General features: G+C 46.2%; 1 protein-coding gene across 1 annotated transcript in view; it reads left to right on the forward strand.

Moving 5' to 3' along the window:
- The first annotated feature begins 5,544 nt into the window (after positions 1–5,544).
- Positions 5,545–22,372, forward strand: part of LOC123076369 (uncharacterized) — a 41,236-nt gene continuing 24,408 nt past the window's right edge. The window contains exon 1 of the mRNA XM_044498659.1: positions 5,545–5,707. Coding sequence (XP_044354594.1) covers positions 5,545–5,707 — 163 coding nt within the window. The remainder of the gene's footprint in view (positions 5,708–22,372) is intronic.

Here is a 22,372-nt window from a genome sequence, read left to right on the forward strand (position 1 = left end):
ATCGCCTCCGCGCGCCGGACGGAGCCGCCGCCGCCCGCAGCCAACCACCGCCCGACACATGGCGGCCGTACGCCGCGCCACCGTCGAAGCCCGCGAGCCCGCGTTCGGCCCCCGCCGGCCCGTCTCCTCCGCGCCCGCGCGCCCGGCCCGCGCGCCGGCGCCGCCGTCGTCGCCAGCCGCCGCCCGGAGCCCGCGCGCCGCCCGCCGGCGCAGCGCCCGTCGCTGCCTCCCCGACCGCGCCTCCCTCCGGCCGCTCCTCCTCGCCCTCTCCCTCCTCTCCGCCCGAACGCCGGCCACAGCCTCTGCTCCGGCGAGCGGCCCTGGCGAGCTCGAGCTCGGCCCGATCCAGATCTCTGGAGGTTGACTTCTCCTCCCCCCCCCTCCCCGAAAATATTCCAAGTCTCGAAATATTTGCATATTCTTGCTCTGTTCATCGCATCATAACTCTCCGCATATAGCTCTGTTTTGTGCGTGTAATATATCGAAATGTTCATCTCGAGATGCTCTTCATTTTGTTACATTATGCCATGCTCATTTGAGTCAATATTGATGCCCAAATCTCTGGTGCAAGAGTGTTATATGCTGTTAACTGCTGTTACTTATCAGAACTTGAGGATTTGTTATTTTTGTTGCTATTGATGTGTGCATCTTATGGGCATGAGTTGTACATGTGTTTTGATGTATGCCATGTTATCTTTACATAGGTGTATGCCATGTATTTTTGTGATCTCTGTGGTGACTAGCACAAGCATGCAAACTAGGCTTCGTGATCTTTCTGATTTCAGGGACTTAGTAATTTTACTAAGTCTATGACTGCTGTTATTTTGTTGCCATGTATCCTTGTGTCTACAGAGAGATACATACTTATTTTGGTGATGTTCAGTAAGGATGTTTTGTAGATATAGTTGTGTTCTATCTATCCATGCCCCTGTTTGAAATTATGGAGTGACATAGTATGACTCAATCTTACTCTACTTTTGCTATAAAATATTTCTGGCAGATTGTTTACATGTTATTCAATTTTGCCAAGCTTGTTGTAGTTAATCCTTTCATGCTATGTATTTTTTCTTGCCATGGATAGCTTCATAAACATGCCATATTGCTGTAGATATGATTATTTTGTCATGCATTACTTTGTGGTGAGTGAATCAAGCTCACCAAGATGCCCTCATAATACTGTTTCTGCCATACTCTGTTTTCTGCTAAGTCTGAAACCTGTTAACGAAACTTGCTATGTTTACATGGTTGCCATCATATCTTCTGGCCCTTTTTGGCTTATGGTCAGTAAGGGACTTTTGTTCTATGCATTTAGTAGATTCATTCAATGCCTTTTTTTCTATGTTAAGTTCCTGTAGCATGTTGATTTCGTGCTCTGAACATTGCTACCTGATGCTGTTTATGCCATGTCCAGTAATTTCACCAAGTCTGTGAACCTGATATCTTTTGCACTTTTGCCATGCTTGTTTGAACCTGTTATGTTGTGATCTAGCCATAGCTCAGTGTTCCTATTTTGTCAAGCATCTCCTGTAGATTACTGCCATATGATTTGTTGCTATGTTGGAGTGCTGTAGCATAGTTACTTGATGTATTCTAAGTGCTATCATGCTGTTAATCACTGATTCGTGTCATTCTTGTTTTGCTTGCCATTTGCGAACCGTGCATCCGTTTCCGGTGATCTTTATATCGAATCCGACCGAAATCATCTCATATTTCCAGTGGCATACTTGGTTTGCCAGGTTACTACCTTGTTCATCCTTTTTCCTCCGGAGCACGCATATGCATCGCATATCATATCTTGCATATCATTCGTGTTTTGCATCATGTTGCTTGTGCATTTCCCGTGATTGATTGTGGTTCCGTTGCTTGTGTTCTTGTTTTGGGTAGAGCCGGGAGACGAGTTTGTGAACGAGGAACCTGTTGAGTACGCTTACGAAGATCAAGCTTTCGACAACTCTGAGAACCTTGCAGGCAAGATGACCATACCCTCGAAATCACTTCTATCTTTGCTTTGCTAGTTGTTCGTTCTATTGCCATGCTGCGCTACCACTTGCTATATCATGCCTCCCATATTGCCATGTCAAGCCTCTAACCATCCTTTCCTAGCAAACCGTTGTTTGGCTAAGTTACTGCTTTTGCTCAGCCCTTCTTATAGCGTTGCTAGTTACAGGTGAAGTTGAAGTTGGTTCCATGTTGGAACATGGATATTTTGGAATATCACAATATCTCTTATTTAATTAATGCATCTATATATTTGGTAAAGAGTGGAAGGCTCGTCCTTATGCCTGGTGTTTTGTTCCACTCTTGCCGCCTGTAACGCCCACGATGCGGCTATATCTCCCACGTGTCGAGGCACGACTTAGAGGCATAACCGCATTGTGGTTTTGTCGCAAGAAGGGTCATCTTCACACAATCCCATGTAATGAACAAGAATGGGATAAAGAGTTGGCTTACAATCGCCACTTCACACAATACATAAATGAATTCATACATCACTCAAGATACACACATAGGTCCGACTACGGAACCAAAATAAAAGAAGACAACCCAACTGGGCACCACTACTGATCAATATGAAAAGAAACAACACAACGAACAAGATCTTCATCGAGCTCCCACTTGAGCTCGGTTGCGTCACCTGCACTGGTATCCCTGGCACCTGCAACTGTTTTGGTAGAATTTGTGAGTCACGAGGACTCAGCAATCTCACACCCGCGAGATCAAGACTATTTAAGCTTATAGGAAGGAAAGGGTAGTGAGGTGGAGCTGCAGCAAGCACTAGCATATATGGTGGCTAACATACGCAAATGAGAGCGAGAAGAGAAGCAACGGAACGGTCGTGAACTAGCACTGATCAAGAAGTGATCCTGAACTCCTACTTACGTCAAACATAACCCAGAAACCGTGTTCACTTCCCGGACTCCGCCGAGAAGAGACCATCACGGCTACACACGCGGTTGATGCGTTTTAATTAAGGTCAAGTGTCAAGTTCTCTACAACCGGATATTAACAAATTCCCATCTGCCACATAACCGCGGGCACGACTTTCGAAAGATATTACCCTGCAGGGGTGTCCCAACTTAGCCCATTATAAGCTCTCACGGTCAACGAAGGATAAACCTTCTCCCGGAAAAATCCCGATCAGTCTCGGAATCCCGGTTTACAAGACATTTCGACAATGGTAAAACAAGACCAGCAAAGCCACCCGAATGTGCCGACAAATCCCGATAGGAGCTGCACATATCTCGTTCTCAGGGCACACCGGATTGTCCAAGCTTCCGGTAGGCCAGCCCAGAGTGGCCCCTGGTGGCCACCGGCGACTGACAGATTGGACCAACACTTAGAGGAGCACTGGCCCGGGGTTTAAAATAAAGATGACCCTTGAGTCTGCAGAACCCAAGGGAAAAAGGCTTAGGTAGGCAAATGGTAAAACCAAGGTTGGACCTTGCTGGAGGAGTTTTATTCAAAGCGAACTGTCAAGGGGGTCCCATAAATCACCCAACCGCGTAAGGAACGCAAAATCAAGGAACATAACACCGGTATGACGGAAACTAGGGCGGCAAGAGTGGAACAAAACACCAGGCATAAGGCCGAGCCTTCCACCCTTTACCAAGTATATAGATGCATTAAATAAATAAGAGATATTATTATATCCCAACATAAACATAATCCAACATGGAGGAATCTTCATCTTCACCTGCAACTAGCAACGCTATAAGAAGGGGCTGAGCAAAGCGGTAACATAGCCACACAACGGTTTGCTAGGAAGGGTGAAAAGGTTAGGGGCTGACATGGCAGTATGGGAGGCATGATATAGCAAGTGGTAGGTAGCGCGGCATGGCAATAGAACGAGCAACTAGCAAAGCAAAGATAGAAGTGATTTCGAGGGGTGGTCATCTTGCCTGAGATCCCGCAAAGAAGAAGAACGAGTCCACGAAGTAGACAAGCGGACGTAGTCGAACGAATCCTCACAACTCCGGAACGAAACCGAAGCTAACGAGAGAAGCAACCCGGAAAGAAACAAACAACATAGTAAACACACAATCATAAACATGGCATGATGCACAATCAAGTATGATGCATGTCCGGTTTAATGAGGCATGGCATGGCAAAGTGCAACAAACAACACTACAAATTAAGTGGAGCTCAATATGCAACGAGTTACATATTGACGAAACACCACATTTAATTATTTAGTTCCCTCTCGTTTATGGACCCAACAATATTAAATGTTATTAACCATGGCAAGAGGTGAAGCATAATTAAACAACCTATCTAGGCAAGTTTAAAAGTGGCCGGAAATAACAAACGACAATTCCGATAAATCCTCATGTCATTTAACAATTTTAATGCAAACATCAATTTTAGACATTTTAAATGTTGTTATCATGATGCGGATGACATATGCAAGGTATATGCAATTTTATGAAAGTGTTGGTATAACATGATACGAGGCATTTGTTACCGTGGTGGAAGAAAGGGGTGCCACGGCAACGAATCCGAAAATGATGCCACGGCAACATAACAGTGATCCGACAACTCGTCGAGATGTCGGTGCAAAAGAAACTGTGGATGAACGGAACATGCAAACGATGGTGGGGTGATCCCGGTTACCGGGTTCCCACATGACGGTGGCAAGGAAACGAGGAACGTGCAAGGACCAATTCGGACATGGTGCAAACACGGGCATCTCATACAACACATCACAAGCGCTCGTCCACGGGTCATCGTCTCGGGGTTATACCTTCGAAGCGTGCATATTCGGAGTGGTTCAAAATCGTCGAGGGAAGTAGTGGTTCACGAGCCGTAGTGGAAGTAGTCGTTCTCGCGACGGTAGTGGAAGTAGCGGTACACGCGGAGGTAGTCGAACTTGACGGTTCCGTTACACGGGTCTTCGGCGACGGTAGTGGAAGTAGTGGCACACGTTCGTTTCCGGAGAGGTACTTGACGAATCCGAGTAACTTGGGGTCGACGGTAGTCGTTCACGTTCATAGTCGCACAAGTTTCCGTAGAAGTTCGGGGTCACGGCGAGGAACTCGGCGTTTCGGTGCGGTGTAGAGGTACATGTCGAAGGTCGTCGTGGTACTTGGCGTTTCGGTCAGTACTCGTCCGAGCATCCGTGTGGTCTTGGCCGGTGGTGTACTTGGCGAAACCAGATGTATTGGTAGTGGTACTTGGCGAAGCGCGGTGACTGTTGGACTTGGCGTCAACAACAACAGGGGCGCGATGCAGGAGGCTGGTCCCGAGCGGGACCTGCAGCGGCAGTGGCGGAAACTTTGCACGGCGGTCTCGCGAGGCATGGGGAGGCTTGAGGTGGCGGCATCAAGGAGGAAGACCGGCGACGCAGCTGCGGGCACCGAGAGGCGTGGCTCCGACGGGTAGGGTCGGAGACGAGGTGCAGAAGGGCGGCGAGGGACTCGGCGACGGGGACGCCCTGAAACTGCTGCTGGTGGCGCTCGTGGCCATGGGACGCGGAAGCCGAGGTCGAAGGCGAGGCGCGATGGGGTCCGAGCGCGGCGTCAGCGAGAGGGTGCTGGCGCGCGACGCATGGTGGTGGTGGTGGGGAGCTCCGGCAACAACGAGCTGCAGGAGGCCGGCCTTGGAGCGTCGGTGCTCGAGGCGAGGAGCAGGAGACGGCGCAGACGAAGTCGTGGGGGCGCGGGGACCTGCTCCGTTGAGGCAGAAGGAGGCCGGGGCAGGAGCGGCGTGGGTTGGCGAGGTGGTAGCGGGGGCTCCAGATGGCGCGGAGGCGGAGAGGCGCGACGACGGCGGTTTCGGGCCGGATCGAGGAGGAGGGAGGCGAGGGGATCGGGCGCAGGGAGTCCCTGGCTCGATGCGTGCATGTGTGTCGGCGGGCAGAGGAACGAGAGGGAGAGGGAGCGAGCGAGAGGAGGGAGAGATCGAGAGGAGGGGGTTCAGGGCTAGGGTTATGGCGCAGCTGGGCCTTGGGCCAAGTGGACTGCGGGGAAGAAGGATGGGCCTGCCTGGGCTGCGCCTGGCTGCGGTGGCTAGGCAAGGCCTTTTCCCTTCCCTTTATTTGCTGGAACTAAAAAGCAGCTGCAAGGAAAAATAAAAAGGCCAGGGGGCTAGGAGAGGAGTTTTGCAGATATAAAAATATCCTCGAGCTCCTGGAATTACCCACCATTTGATAAAATTGAGTTGGGAAATTTTAGAGGTACAAAAATAAAACAAGTTTGAATATAATTCAAGCTTGGGTCATTTTTGAACCTGACCAAAAGAACTTCAATAGAGGTGAAATTAGGCAAAGAGGTTCGGGACATGTAGCAAGATTTATAGGTAGAAGATGAACATTAATGGAGGAGCTTGGGAAGGTGACAAAAGAATTTACAGCAAGGATGGAGGCCGGGAATTGAGAAGGAAAAGGCATGGGAATCCGGTTAATACCAAACTAATGGAATATTTATAATAGCTCCATAAGTATTAGGAGGATATGTTATAAAGAGAAATCACCATGTGAATTCCCTCGATTTAAATGGATCGAAGATCCATGCAGTTTATTTTAGTTGAGTTTTTATGCAAAGATTAACGACATGATGGCATGATGACATGATGCAATGCAAAAATTAAAAGAGCAAGCACAAAAGAAACACACGGTGATCACGAGAATATGGAAGTCTTCTGAAGCGTCGGTCTCGGGGCGTTACACCGCCCTAGTTTCCGTCATACCGGTATTATGTTCCTTGAGTTTGCGTTCCTTACGCGGTTGGGTGATTTATGGGACCCTCTTGACAGTTCGCCTTGAATAAAACTCCTCCAGCAAGGCCCAACTTTGGTTTTACCATTTGCCACCTAAGCCTTTTTCCCTTGGGTTCTGCAGACTCAAGGGTCATCTTTATTTTAAACCCCGGGCCAGTGCTCCTCTGAGTGTTGGTCCAATCTGTCAGTCGCCGGTGGCCACCAGGGGCCACTCTGGGCTGGCCTACCGGAAGCTTGGACAATCCGGTGTGCCCTGAGAACGAGATATGTGCAGCTCCTATCGGGATTTGTTGGCACATTCGGGTGGCTTTGCTGGTCTTGTTTTACCATTGTCGAAATGTCTTGTAAACCGGGATTCCGAGACTGATCGGGATTTTTCCGGGAGAAGGTTTATCCTTCGTTGACCGTGAGAGCTTATAATGGGCTAAGTTGGGACACCCCTGCAGGGTAATATCTTTCGAAAGTCGTGCCCGCGGTTATGTGGCAGATGGGAATTTGTTAATATCCGGTTGTAGAGAACTTGACACTTGACCTTAATTAAAACGCATCAACCGCGTGTGTAGCCGTGATGGTCTCTTCTCGGCGGAGTCCGGGAAGTGAACACGGTTTCTGGGTTATGTTTGACGTAAGTAGGAGTTCAGGATCACTTCTTGATCAGTGCTAGTTCACGACCGTTCCGTTGCTTCTCTTCTCGCTCTCATTTGCGTATGTTAGCCACCATATATGCTAGTGCTTGCTGCAGCTCCACCTCACTACCCTTTCCTTCCTATAAGCTTAAATAGTCTTGATCTCGCAGGTGTGAGATTGCTGAGTCCTCGTGACTCACAAATTCTACCAAAACAGTTGCAGGTGCCAGGGATACCAGTGCAGGTGACGCAACCGAGCTCAAGTGGGAGCTCGATGAAGATCTTGTTCGTTGTGTTGTTTCTTTTCATATTGATCAGTAGTGGTGCCCAGTTGGGTTGTCTTCTTTTATTTTGGTTCCGTAGTCGGACCTATGTGTGTATCTTGAGTGATGTATGAATTCATTTATGTATTGTGTGAAGTGGCGATTGTAAGCCAACTCTTTATCCCATTCTTGTTCATTACATGAGATTGTGTGAAGATGACCCTTCTTGCGACAAAACCACAATGCGGTTATGCCTCTAAGTCGTGCCTCGACACGTGGGAGATATAGCCGCATCGTGGGCGTTACAGGCGGCAAGAGTGGAACAAAACACCAGGCATAAGGACGAGCCTTCCACTCTTTACCAAATATATAGATGCATTAATTAAATAAGAGATATTGTGATATTCTAAAATATCCATGTTCCAGCATGGAACCAACTTCAACTTCACCTGTAACTAGCAACGCTATAAGAAGGGCTGAGCAAAAGCAGTAACTTAGCCAAACAACGGTTTGCTAGGAAAGGATGGTTAGAGGTTTTCGCAAGCCCGAGGGTCATCTTTATTTAAACCCCCGGGCTAGTGCTCCTCTGAGTATTGGCCCAACCTGTCAGTCGCCGGTGGCCACCAGGGGCAACTCTGGGCTCGCCTATCGGAAGCTTGGACAATCCGGTGTGCCCTGAGAACGAGATATGTGCAGCTCCTATCGGGATTTGTCGACACATTCGGGTGGCTTTGCTGGTCTTGTTTTACCATTGTCGAAATGTCTTGTAAACCGGAATTCCGAGACTGATCGCGTCTTTCCGGGAGAAGGTTTATCCTTCGTTGACCGTGAGAGCTTATGATGGGCTAAGTTGGGACACCCCTGCAGAGTATTATCTTTCGGAAGTCGTGCCCGCGGTTATGAGGCAGATGGGAATTTGTTAATGTCCGGTTGTAGAGAACTTGTCACTTGACCCAAGTAAAATACATCAACCGTGTGTGTAGCCGTGATGGTCTCTCCTCGGCGGAGTCCGGGAAGTGAACACGGTTCGTCTTATGCATGAACGTAAGTAGTTCAGGATCACTTCTTGATCATTTCTAGCTTCGCGACCGTTGCGTTGCTTCTCTTCTCGCTCTCACTTGCGTATGTTAGCCACCATATATGCTTAGTGCCTGCTGCAGCTCCACCTCATTACACCATCCTTTCCTATAAGCTTATATAGTCTTGATCTCGCGGGTGTGAGATTGCTGAGTCCTCGTGACTCACAGATTCTACCAAAACAGTTGCAGGTGCCGACAATGCCAGTGCAGATGACGCAACCGAGCTCAAGTGGGAGTTCGACGAGGAACGTGGCGTTACTATGTTTCTTTTCCTGATGATCAGTAGTGGAGCCCAGTTGGGACGATCGGGGATCTAGCATTTGGGGTTATCTTATTTTCATTTGGATCTTGACCGTAGTCGGCCTATGTGTGGATTTTGGATGATGTATGAATTATATGTATTGTATTGTGTGAAGTGGCGATTGTAAGCCAACTCTCGTTATCCCATTCTTGTTCATTACATGGGATTGTGTGAAGATGACCCTTCTTGCGACAAAACCACAATGCGGTTATGCCTCTAAGTCGTGCCTCGACACGTGGGAGATATAGCCGCATCGTGGGCGTTACATATATGGCTGGTAGAAGGCTCTATGGTTACAGTTTTGCGAAAAGCTAATTTTCCCTACTGCAAAGGAATAAATTTTATTTAACTATCATGGTGGTTGTTAAACATTGAGAATGGTTGACAGCATTCTCAATCCCAATTAAGTATCATCATTAACCCAACAAAATTAATTAAAGTAACATGATGAGATTCATATGAAAATCTAGATACTAGATACTCAAGTTGTCCATAACCGGGGACACGGCTAACCATGATTAGTTTATACACTCTGCAGAGGTTTGTGCACTTTTCCCCACAAGACTCGATCTCCTCCGTTGGGATTCTCGCACTTCAGGGTGTTTGAGAAACGGATGACCGAGACACAGTCTTTCAGAAGTGTTAACTCTCTACTCCGGGTAGACAGTACCACCTACAACCCCTACATCTGCTAGTCTACCTCTTCAAGAGCTCACACAACTTAATCAACTATGCTAGAGCCCATAATAGCTTGTGGCTGCACACGGAAGTTTCTAGCATGAATAATCTCATGATCCCTTTGAACCTGGGTGGCGGTCCAACAGAAAAATAGGCAATCCTGGAATACCCAGGTACCTCAATCCACCTAGATGTGAGTTTTAGTTGCCACCTTAAGGTTAACCATTAATTAACAATCTCACATCTGTCATGGTAACACTCAAACCCAATCCACGTCTACTAGCATAGCATAGCAATATGAGCGAACGTAGAAGTAACTCCCAAGGGTTTGATAATAAACAGGTGATAGGTACTACCTCAACTACTTCCCAATACCCACAATTTAATTAGATCCTAATCATGCAATGTCTCAGGATTGATCTAATGCAATAAAACTGGGTAGTAAAAGAGGTATGATCAAAGTGTTACTTGCCTTGCTGATGATCCGTGAAACCTAGAGATTCGAAATAGCAAGCGGCGCACTCCGGGTACTCTATCGCAAACAAACAAGCAAACAATAAGCACTCATCTAATGCACAGGTAAAACTCAAATAAAGATCTAACCAGAAAGTTCAACTGAAGAACTCCGGTTTGCAAAAAGAATCAAATCAAACGAAGCAACGAAAGTCAAACGGCGAAAGAAACAAGCTTCGTTTACTAATCTGGATCTAAGTCAAATTTTACAGTAGCAAAAACTTGTTTGAGTTGGTTAGACGGAAAGAGAATTTTGAGACGAAACTCTAGGCGCTTGAATCGCCTGATTCCGTTAAACGAGCTAAAAGATATACCAGAACGAAAATCAAATCAGAAATCGCGATCTGGAATAATCGCGGAAAAACCGACGAAAAAGAAAACTGACGAACAGTTAAACGAACGGACGTTCGTTAACTGCGACTAACCGGCGAACACGTTCGTTGAAACGAACGAACCGGCGAACGTTCACTAACTAACTAAACCGAAAAAAAATGATCTATAAAAAAATAAATCTAGGGTTTTGAAAAAAATAAACAATAAACCGGACGGCGGCGGCGGCTAACCTCCGGCGAGGCTCGGGACGGGCTCCGGCGGGGTCGTAGGGGTGCGGCGAGGGGCGGCGGGGCTCGGGGAGGGGACGGGCGACGTCGAGGGGCGGCGAGCGGCGGCTCCTCTCGGCGGCGGGGTCGGGCGGCTCGGCTCCGGCAGCTTCGGGTCTGGGGGAGGTGGCGGCGGGGCGGGGTACTTATAGGTGGGGGGTGCTGCCGTGGGGGAGGGGGCAAGGCGGCGGGAGTCGGCCTCGAGCCGGACTCAGGCGGCGGCGCAGTCTCCAGGAGGGAGACGGCGGCGGGGTAAGCTGGGCCGCTCGGCTGGGCTTCGGCCCAGTCGGCGCTCGCGGGATTTTTTTTAAAAATATTTTCGCCAAACCTAAAAAAATCGTAGAAAAATAAATAAAATTCAAAATTGCCAAAACAAATTTTCACCGTCTAATTAAAATAATTAAAACGAGATGAACATTTTCTTGGCCCAAAAATGCAGTTTTGAAAACATGCAATTTTCTAATGCAAGTAAAATTGCAAATAAAATCCGAATAAAATCAAATATCTGATTTTAATATTTTTCCTCCAATATTTCAATTATTTTGGAGAAGTCATATTTTCTCCTCTCGTATATTTTAATATGAAATATTTTTCGAAGAGAAAAATAAATTAAAACCAAAAAATCCTCGTTTCATTTTTTGATAAAAATCAAATATGAAAACCGCGAAAACTCCCCAACTCTCTCCGATGATCTAATGTATAACATTCCAAATTGAAAATTTGGGATGTTACACGGTCACACCTAGAGAAGAATTGATTTGGTTTTCAAAAGAAGAAAAGATCATTTCAAAATTCAATTGATATATACATATATTCTCACTCCATGTGTAATCCTGTATGACAGACTAACGCCGATGACTTATAATTTAAAAAAAAAATCGGTGCTCTCTCTTTGTCTAGCCCGCCCAACATTTTCTTTGAAGCTCCGCCACTGCATTGGAGGTTTACTTTCATCCAGTATTAGAATTCAGGGTACAGCTTGTAACGTGACATCGGTTATCGAATTAGTTGTTTCATGCCAATTGGAACATTCAGGGAACTTGGTTGGTTTCCTTGGCCGTATCATGACGACAGATGTTTGCTCCATTGAGCTTTTCGTGTATTGATTAATACCAGCTTCTGTAGGTTGGTCAGGAGTGAGGCCTTGTCATAGTCGAGGCAGATGCGTTTGGACGAGTTGTGGTCAAGTGGACACTGCGATCACAGTCTGACAAGGATGGGAAGAAAGATAATTGGCAACACAAGTAGGTGGCATATAATTTAGCTATGTATCTTATGAAACACACATGCAATTATACTAGTACATGCGTAAAAACCATTTCAATATTACTTTAATTATTATAACGTGCACCATCGTACATCCAGGCATCTTCCAATGCATCGGTGCTTAGGTGAGATGCTAAGTGCATTAAAAACCTTAGCAACTAATTTCCCCAATACATAAATGCTTAGCTTTTGTAGTTAAGGCTCTCTCATTTAAGGGTTAACTGGATAAATGCCACTTGAATTATGGCGATTTCGAGAAATGTCACTGCAATTTCCAAATTTTGAAAAAACACCACTGCAAACTTTGAAAAACACCACTGCTGACATTTTGGAAAATGCCACTCAGAATCGCCAGAATTCGAGTGACATTTATCAAATTAACCCCTCATTTAATTGTTTAACACCTAAACTCCTTTATTATGCATTGGTTGGTAGCCATTTTGCATAGGTTCACGCGCTTCGCATTGTTTTTTCCTGGGGTCACCATAATGCTCTGTCTTCTCTTAAATTTCTCTACCACATCAAATTTTTTGCCCATGTGGCATCCTTACCACCAGTACACCTTGGAGCACTGTGAAAAGAAGGGAGAACTAAAGTCTTATTTTTGTTTAGAGTTAATTACACGATTAGTACATAAACTTGTACGACACGTACAAAATCATACATAAAATTGAAAAATGACACAAAATTAGCCTGCCCTACAACTTGTGTCTGAGGTACATTTACATGCATTTTCGTCGGTGGCTGTTAACTCTCTGTTAACTTGGACTACATAGCATGCCAACGAGGCCAGCCCCACACTCTCTTTTTTGTGGGTCTCACCTGTAAGTGGTGAAAGAAGAATAAATAGAAAAACTGCACAGCAACTGCAGCTGACGTGAGTCAAAAATGAGATCTCACGTTCTCCAGCAAAAGCGCTTAGCCAGTGTACCAACTTCTACTTGTTGATTACCTTGGCATAGCCCATCAAAAGATTACCTTGACATAGAATGCTTTCTATATCATTTCAAAACTGTTCGTTCTTTCTCCCATAATTTTGAAAACCGAGCCGGCTAGCCTTTTGGTTTAGATCTTTACCGGTCAGACCACCGGTCTACTGGTTAATCAACTTGTTTTTAGGCACTAAATATAAAGTGATCAAATACCATCAGTTTCTATAATTATTGTTTTTAGACAATAGTTTCTTAAAATAGTTTTTTTTAGACAATAATAAGGTATCTTGGGTGTGATGGTTGGGCCAAACCTAAAGGCGATTACTGCAACAACCAAGGATCGAATCCAAATCCATGCAGACTGATTGTTATTACAATTTATTAACGCACGTATGGCTCGTTCGACGGCCCGGTTTTTACCCCGGTTTACCTATTCAGGCAGTTCAAACTTGTCAGATAGCAGAATGTAAAGAAAGGAATTCTTGAACATAGAAAAAATAATTCGGCCAGTTCAAGTAATAGAATGTGCGAATGTTTCATTTCAATCAATTCTCACTACAACCAAGTAACAGAATGTGGTGCACTGCTTGATGAAACCCTCGCGAGCCGCGAGCTCTTCGAGTTCGAGTTCGAGTTCAGGCAGCAGCACCCCTGCATTATTTTTCCTTTCTCTTTCCCACTTACAGGTGGGACCCAAAGAAAAGAGAGTGAGGCCTTGGCCTTGCTGGCGTCATGTAGGCAAAGTTAACGGCCACTGACGAAAATGTACCTCAAACACAAGTTGTAGGGCTAATTTGTGTCATTCTTTAACTTTATGTATGAATTTGTATGCACCATGCAACTCTTTTGTTTATTAGGGGTCGCATACTGTGCACCTGCATCCCTCGTAGGTGCACTCACCAGACCAGGTGCATGTAGCGCAAACATGGAGAAACTGGCGACAAACATGCAGACAACTTGGACGATCACATGGTACATACGTCGGTTTAATTGCTGCTGAGCAAAGACCATCAGTTACCTTTAGCATTTCCCCTGGAAAATATTTAACACAAATAAATTAAACTAGTCACACATCGTGGCCATAGTTTCTTGGTCGAGTTGATGAAACAAAAACCACTGAAATAATACCTGGTGATAGCACGAGGAAGGCGAGAATAAGGAGCAGCGTCTGTGTAGTCTTCATCTTAGCTAAATGTGGTGTTGGAAGGAACACTTATCTTGTTTCTCTGGCTCTAAGTTGTGAACTAAAGATCAATGGAAGGCCTTTTATTAGTGACTCTGATATCAATACATGCCTTTTTCTAACAGTGAATCAGGTCAATACCAAATTAATTGGAATTAAGAGAATTCATACTTAGCTGTAATTGGACCCCATAATTAAGAGCATCGATATATATTTCCATAACTAGTGGTGTATAATGTTTTCAGAATAATCACACGGTATTGTGGACACGCTCAGATTTGGCGGAAACTTAGTTTAGTAAGCAGCAATTTTCCCTTAAAAAGGACTAATAACTAATTAATTATTAGGCAATTCTATTAACAGTAGTGCACATACACCTATCCCACATGCACAAAATACCCCATCCTAAACGTACTTTAAAATTGTTCAGATATATCTACACCACTCTGCACTAGTGAAACCGTTCATATGTATACAAAAATATTCACCGACTTGCAATACTTTGTTCATCTTGTGTAACCAAACAAGTATTCGACTGAAAGTAAATTAAGTTGTTGTCTTTTTTGCAAACCGTTCATAGCAAGAACTTGTTCATCTTGTGAACATTTTTTAGTATTTATTCTCAATTTTAAAAAGTAGCAACCTTTCTTGGATCTCAATGTTAAATTGACAAATCTTGACATCCACAAACTAAGACTGTCAGCTGGCTGAGAGTTAAAAATGAAACAGTAAATACTACAGACTTACTCTTGCTTTCAAAAGACACTGCACACTTAGTCCTCAAAATAAAGACCGCACGACCTTTCCTTCCCATTCCCGGCATATTACTTCTGCTAGATAACAAATGGAGCGGTTGAGGTGGACGGCTGATGCAGATTTTCAAAACCTTTTGAGTTTATTCCAGCTAGAGCAAGTTTCATTTTTAGAAGTGATGACCTGCAAGCAGTGGCGGAGCTATGAATCTGCTCCTGGGTATTCTTGTATTTTTTTTTATATTTTTGCAATGCAATATAATAGGACGACAAATGTGTGGTAAGATAGCAATTTTTTAAATATTCGTCACCCATTTTATTCCTTAGTTGATTCTTGACATACACTAGTAGGAAAAGGGGCTTTTACCCCGGTTTGTAAGGGCCTTTTGTCCCGGTTCTCGAACCGGGACTAAAGGGTCGTTACTAAAGCCCTAACCCTTTAGTCCCGGTTCTTACACGAACCGGGACAGAAGGTCCTCCACGTGGCCGCTGCTGCCAGCCCAGGCAGGGGGGCCTTTGGTCCCGGTTGGTGCCACCAACCGGGACCAATAGGTAGGGCCTTTTGTCCCGGTTGGTGTCACCAACCGGGACCAATAGGCATCCACGCGTCAGCAGCTGGCAGGAGCTGAGGTTTTTGTTTTTTTTGAAAGGGGTGGTTTAGGGGTTTTGGGGGGTTAATTTAGGTGTTTCATATATTGTGTTAGCTAGCTAATTAATAGAGAGAAGTGTCCTCTCTTATCTCCGTGCTTGGTCGACGCTACGTACTATATACGTATGGAGAGGAGTAGACACGCTAGCTAGTAATCAAATGAAGGAAACAGAAGATCGTCATGAACATATGCATACAGAGAGAAGTGATATCGACCACCTCTCCTTCTCCGAGATATTGGTCGAACAACAAGTTCTCGTATATCTATCCGACACTACCGGCTACATATATACAATAATTATCTCTTACAATACAATCTCCTAATTAAATTGTAGGAACACAGGGTCCACATAGTATTCTCCGTTTTCAGCGATCACGTGGTCAAGGAAGAATGCCGCCAATTCCTCTTGAATTCCTCGCATACGATCCGGTGCTAGGAGTTCATCCCGCTTCCGAAACATCTAATTTGAAGAAGGGGGTCAATACATATATATATGAATAAATGAAACTCAACACAAATGATGGTAATAAAATAAAATTGTGAATATTATTGCTTACGCACTTCATATTGTTCTTCAGTGTAGCCCCGCTCACAGGTCGTGTAGCGGATGGACTCGCAAACGTAGTATCCACAGTAATTATTCCCGGTTCCTGCCACAACCACTTTACAAGAAATAGAGGTCAATAAAACTGATAAGCAAGCATGCTAAATGGTATTGATGAAACTAGCGCTTGAATCACTAGGAGATGCGCGGAACATGCTACTATAGTACTTACTTTCGGGTGATTAAATTGCAGCTTCTTCGGCAGTCCCGGAGCTTTTGAGGTGAATTTTCTCCAAACCCTGCCAGACAAAGAAAACAATTACTTGATATCAGGAAATGAACAAAGTTGCTGATATGGTGGATAATGATCGATTTAACTTACTTCTCGAGCATTTGAGTCATGTTCGCATAGTCCTGGGGATCTTTTCGTCTCGAGTCTAAGACGGTTACTACTCCCTGCTCAAGCTTAATCTCTAGGAGAATATAGTGGAAGCTGCGCATGCATGCATAAGTCATCAATTACATTACCATAACCTGGACTAATAAGGGAAACCGAATATGCACAAGACAGTAACACTCACTTGAAGTTGTAAGGAAAGAGTATTATATCTTTGTTTTGATTTAATACCAACGATTGTAGCAAGTTGGCCTCGGCTTCTTTGGGATGTTTTTCAACCGTATATGCATCTATGAGATTTGTGTTAATGAACCCAATATCACCGATTTGTCTTTTCTTCAATTCGGCGATCTTCAATCTGCATAATATAGTGAGGATAATTATAAATACATGCAATGAAAGAGCTGACCTATATAGAGAGACTTAATGACAGAAGTAGTACTACTTACAGACAGTAGCAAGTGATCGTTGTTTTATCGAGGGCCTTTTGATTGTAAAACTGGAAGAAATCCTCAAATGGAACATTCAGCAGATCAATTCCAACGAGGTCATGCTCCGGTTTAACTCTCAGCGTCAAAGTATCCATCCCATCAGACTCTCTGCAGGTTTTCATGTACCAATCATGTAGTCTTCGCATCATCGTTGTTAGAGATCTTTCATCTTTGACGAGAGGCTTCCCGTAATGGTATTTGTGTTCGTCCACCTCCATGATTTCATAATGTACATCGTCGGGCAGGTAATCTCCAAGATTGCTATAACCGGGCACCATACTCGGATCATTAGCGACGATGTCTTTTGACACCTTGAGCGGGGGGCACGATTGGTTCGCTTGTTCGCCGAGCTGGGCAATTTTTTTCCCAGCTCGTCGTTCTTTTAACCTTTGATCACTGACAGTACTTCCCGACCGCTCCGCTTCGGCATATGTCTTTGCAAGAATGCGCTCATAGTTGCCTCTCGGCGGAGACTTTGGTGGTTTTGTCAGGGCAGCCAGAGTGCGCTTTGCTTTCACCGGATCTACCTTCTCCTCCGGAGGTGGATGTTTCTTTGCTTTCACCCCTTCAAAGAAGTTTGTCACTTCGGCTCGCACGATCTTCCTGGTTTCCTCCTCGGTCCTCTCGTATGGTAACTTCTCTGGAGTCTTCAGAGAAGGACCGAATCTGTATTGCCTCCCGCCTCTGGCAGCTGTACTGCTAGACGCCGGCAGAGCAGACGGAGCGGCTGCGGCTGTCTTCTTTCCTTGCTTACGAGGCGGAGGAGAAGGACTACGACGCGCCGGAGCAGCCGCAGCGGCGGCGGGTCTCTTCCGCCCTTGCTGACGAGGCGGAGAAGGAGGAGGCTGGCTGCTCTGGCGCGCCGGCGCTGGCGGAGAAGGTGGCGGAGTGCCGCCACGCGCCGGAGAAGGAGGCTGAGTGCCCTGATCACTCGCCGGAGGAGGAGGCGGAGTGCCCTTACTCGCCGGAGCCGTCCAGTTCGGAAGCTTGATGAGCTCCTTCCGCCATAGGCATGGAGTCTTCAGAGCAGAACCCAGCCGAGTCTCCCCTTCACCGGTAGGGTGGTCAAGCTGGAGCTCCTCAAATCCCTCCGTTATTTCATCCACCATCACCCTAGCATATCCTTCTGGAATCGGCCGGCAGTGGTAGGTTGCGCCGGGTTCAGGAGGTAAAACAGAGCCAACAGCCGCCTTGACTTTGAAGTTCTGCCATTCCGCCATAAGGTGGCAATGTTGAGACTCCGTGATAGCATCCACGGGGTAGCTAGCAGGAGCCGCATGCTCCAGCTGAAGCAGCTCGGTGGAAGCCACGCTGCTTCTCCGCTGAGATGGCGGTGTAGCTTCGGGGGCAGTTTCGGCATGTCGATTGCCGTCTCGTTCCTCTAGCGCTTGAACCCTTTCGTGCAGCTTCTGAATTTGGATCTGCTCCACTTTTTTCCTCCTCTCCTGGCTTTTGTAACCGCCCGCGTCCGGAAAACCAGCCTTCCACGGAACGGAGCCTGGCGTGCCTCGTGTCCGTCCAGGGTGCTCAGGATTCCCGAGGGCCATTGTGAGCTCGTCGTTCTCTCTGTCTGGAACGAACGTCCCTTCCTGCGCTGCATCGATATATTGCTGAATCTTCTTGACTGGTATTCTCAAAAGCTCGTTCGTCCAAACGCACCTCCCTGATACAGGGTCCAAGGTTCCGCCAGCCCCGAAGAACCAAGTCCGGCAACGGTCTGTCCAGTTCATTGTCTGTGGTTCGATCCCTTTTTCAAGCAGATCATTCTCAGCCTTGGCCCACTTAGGTCGGGCTTTGAGGTAGCCACCTGACCCCGTGCGATGGTGAAGCTTCTTCTTTGCAGCATTCTTCTTGTTTGTCGCTGACATCTTCTTACTCTTTTCCGATGTCTTGTGGGCCACAAATGCGGGCCAGTGATCTCTGATCTTCTCATACCGGCCGATGAATTCTGGTGTCTCTTCTTTGTCGACAAACGTTTTCAGCTCATTCTTCCACCTCCTGAATAGGTCTGCCATCTTCTTAAGAGCATGAGACTTGATTAATTGCTCTATAACTGGCTTCTCCGGATCCTCCTCTGGCGGTAGGGTGAAATTTGCCTTCAGCTCAGTCCAAAGATCATCTTTCTGCATATCATTGACATAAGACACCTCAGGGTCTTCCTTCTTAGGCTTATACCATTGGTGGATGCTGATCGGGATCTTGTCCCTAACTAGAACCCCGCACTGAGCAGCAAATGCATCCTTTGTCCGGATGGGTTCAATCGGTTGGCCGTCGCGCGCGATTGCTGTGATCTCAAACCTTTCATCCGAGCGCAACTTTCTCTTCGGGCCTCGTCTCTTTACCGCAGTTGTGCTCGATCCGGAGGGCTAGAAAAAAGAAGAAAGACGAGTGTTAATTAATATGTGTACATACCAAAACAATGAATGCATCAATTAGCTAGTCAGCACAGGCTTAACTAATATATTTACCTGGCCGGACTCTGTTCGGTCACCGGAGCCGTCACCACGGGCTCCTTCTTGCACCAGCATTGGGTCACCGGAGCCATCATAATCATGGCTTTCCTCCTCCACTCTTCGATCACCGTAGCCTGCTTCTTCACCCTGTTCTTCCAGACCATCATTGTCGTTAAGATACGACAAGATATCACCTCTGGCTAAGATTATGTCCCCCAACACCTCTTCTGCTTGCTCGTCTCGTCCGTGCTCCATTGTTTCTGCAAATATTACAACATGGCAATTATTACACAAACATGACAGCAGGTGGATATATTAGTGCAAACGTAGACCTAGCTTATTCCGGGTTTGGGGTGGCCTAGGCAACGGTAGGGGCGCGGCGGGAGGGGGTAGGAGACCGACATCTTTTTTTCTAGGGTTTGGGTGTCCTCGAGAGTTTTGGTCGAGCGAGAGGGCCGGGGGGTGCTCCCGTGGTATAAGTTATCACGGTCGAGAGGGGGTATAAATATCGACCGTCCATCATGTCGAAGTTATCTAGGAGGGAGTTATATATATCGACAACGACGACATACATACATGGGAAAATAATGTTATCGGGGAGGGGGTATATCGACCCCCCCCCACGTGTTGAAGTTATCGGGAGGGGGTCATATCGACAGCGACGACATACGTACATGGGAAAATAATATTATCGGCGGGGAGGGGGTATATCGACCCCCCTCGTGTTGAAGTTATCGGGAGAGGGGTATATCGACGACGACAGACCTGATAAAACATAAGAAAACGAAGAAGAAACAAAAAGAGGAGAAGAAGAAAAGGAATAGAGGAGAAGATCAAAGAAAAAAAGAAGAAAAAAAAAGAGGAGAAGAAGAAAGGAATAGAGGAGAGAAGAAGAAAAAATAGATTTTTTTTCTATTTTTTTCTTCTTCTCTTCTATTCCTTTCTTCTTCTCCTCTTCTTTTTTCCTCTTCTTATTTATTTCTCCTCTTCTTCCTCTCCTCTTCTTCTCCTTTCTTCCTCTTCTTATTTTCCTTTTTATATGAACATATCATCATATATATGAACATACATTTTCTTTGCATATGCATATGAACATACATTTTCTTTGCATATGCATATGAACATACATACATACATACATTTTTCTTTCATATGAACATACATACATACATTTTCTTTGCATATGACCATACATACATTTTTCTTTGCATATGACCATTCATACATTTTCTTTGCATATGCTTTGCATATAAACATACATACATACATACATATAAACATAACATACATACACAAAAAATTCTAAAAATCTGCCTAAAAAATCATATGAAAAAAAAGCATACATCATCCATCCATCCATATAATGAACATATACATCATCCATCCATCCATATAATCAACATATGCATATGAAAAAAAATTATATGAAGAGGATCGAGGGGACAGGGAGGAAAGGGGGTCGCCGGAGTCGGACCGAACGGGGAGGAGGGGCGGCGTCGAGGCAGGGGCGGCAGTGGGGCGGGCGCCGGCGACGACGACAATGGTGGGGGCGGGCCGTGGCGCGGCCGCGCGTGCTCGGGACGGGGCAGGGGCACGGGGCGGCGACCGGCGTGGGCTCGGGCGCGGGGCAGGGGCACGGGGAGACGGGGATGGCGGCCGGTGGCGGCGACGGCGACGAGGAGCGCGCGAGCGATTTGGGCAGCCTGGCGGCGGGGGCAACTGGCGAGGGAGGCGAGGGAGATGTGAAATTTTCACAAGTCCTGGTTATATAGCAAGGGCATTGGTCCCGGTTGGTGGCACCAACCGGGACTAAAGGGGGGGCATTGGTCCCGGTTGGTGCCACCAACCAGGACCAAAGGCCTCTTGCTGCCCGCGTCGCGGCCAAAAGTTTAGTCCCACCTCGCTAGTTGAGAAGGGCTCGGAGTGGTTTATAAGCCCCGCTGCGGCTGCTGTCTCGAACTCCTCTCTATAGCAGGCTTCTGGGCCTAACTTTGGCGCGCTGCCCGTTGAGCCCTCTAGCCCTTCTGGGCCTGTATTTGCAAACCCCGAGGGTTGGAGGGCCCAGCGGGCAGCGCCCCAACAATTTTTTTGCGACGCAAAGGGCGGGAAGGGGCGCCTTTGGTCCCGGTTGGTGGCACCAACCGGGACTAAAGGGGGGGCATTGGTCCCGGTTGGTGCATCGAACCGGGACCAAAGGCCTCTTGCTGCCCGCATCGCGGCCAAAAGTTTAGTCCCACCTCGCTAGCCGAGGGGCGCCCGCACCAGTTTGAAAGCCGCGGCGCGGCTGCTGTTTCGAACTCCTCTCTATAGCAGGCTTCTGGGCCTAACTTTGGCACGCTGCCCGTTTAGCCTCCTAGCCCTTCTGGGCCTGTATTTGCAAACCTGAGGGTTGGAAGGCCAAGCGGGCAGCGCCCCAACAATTTTTTTTGCTGTATTTAGTTTTTTTGTTTTCTTTTTTGCTTTATTTATTTTGTTTTGTTTCTACTTACAACAAAAAACTTATTTATTTTATTTTATTTTGTTTCTAATTACTTATTTATTTTACTTTATGATAATTCTTTTTGCTATTAAAGTTTCTATCAAAAAAAGTTCTTTATGAATTTTTTTTGTTGTATTTAGTTTTTTTGTTTTCTTTTTTGCTTTATTTATTTTGTTTTGTTTCTACTTACAACAAAAAACTTATTAAAAATAAAAAAGAGGCGCAATGCTCGTTGATTTGCTTCAAGCCTTTCGGAATAGTGTAGACTGCACTGCACATAGCTCGATGCAGTCTACCTTATTCCTCAAGGCTTGAAGCTAAGCAACGTGAGCATTGCGCCTCTTCTTCATCGTCTCTGCACTCAGGGCTTATAAACCGCTCCTAGTGCCTCTCAGCTAGCGAGGTGGGACTAAAAAACTGCTTAGTAAGAAACTCTAGTACCGGTTCGTGCC

This window comes from Triticum aestivum, chromosome 3D, assembly GCF_018294505.1.
Source record: "Triticum aestivum cultivar Chinese Spring chromosome 3D, IWGSC CS RefSeq v2.1, whole genome shotgun sequence".
Lineage (NCBI taxonomy): Eukaryota > Viridiplantae > Streptophyta > Magnoliopsida > Poales > Poaceae > Triticum > Triticum aestivum.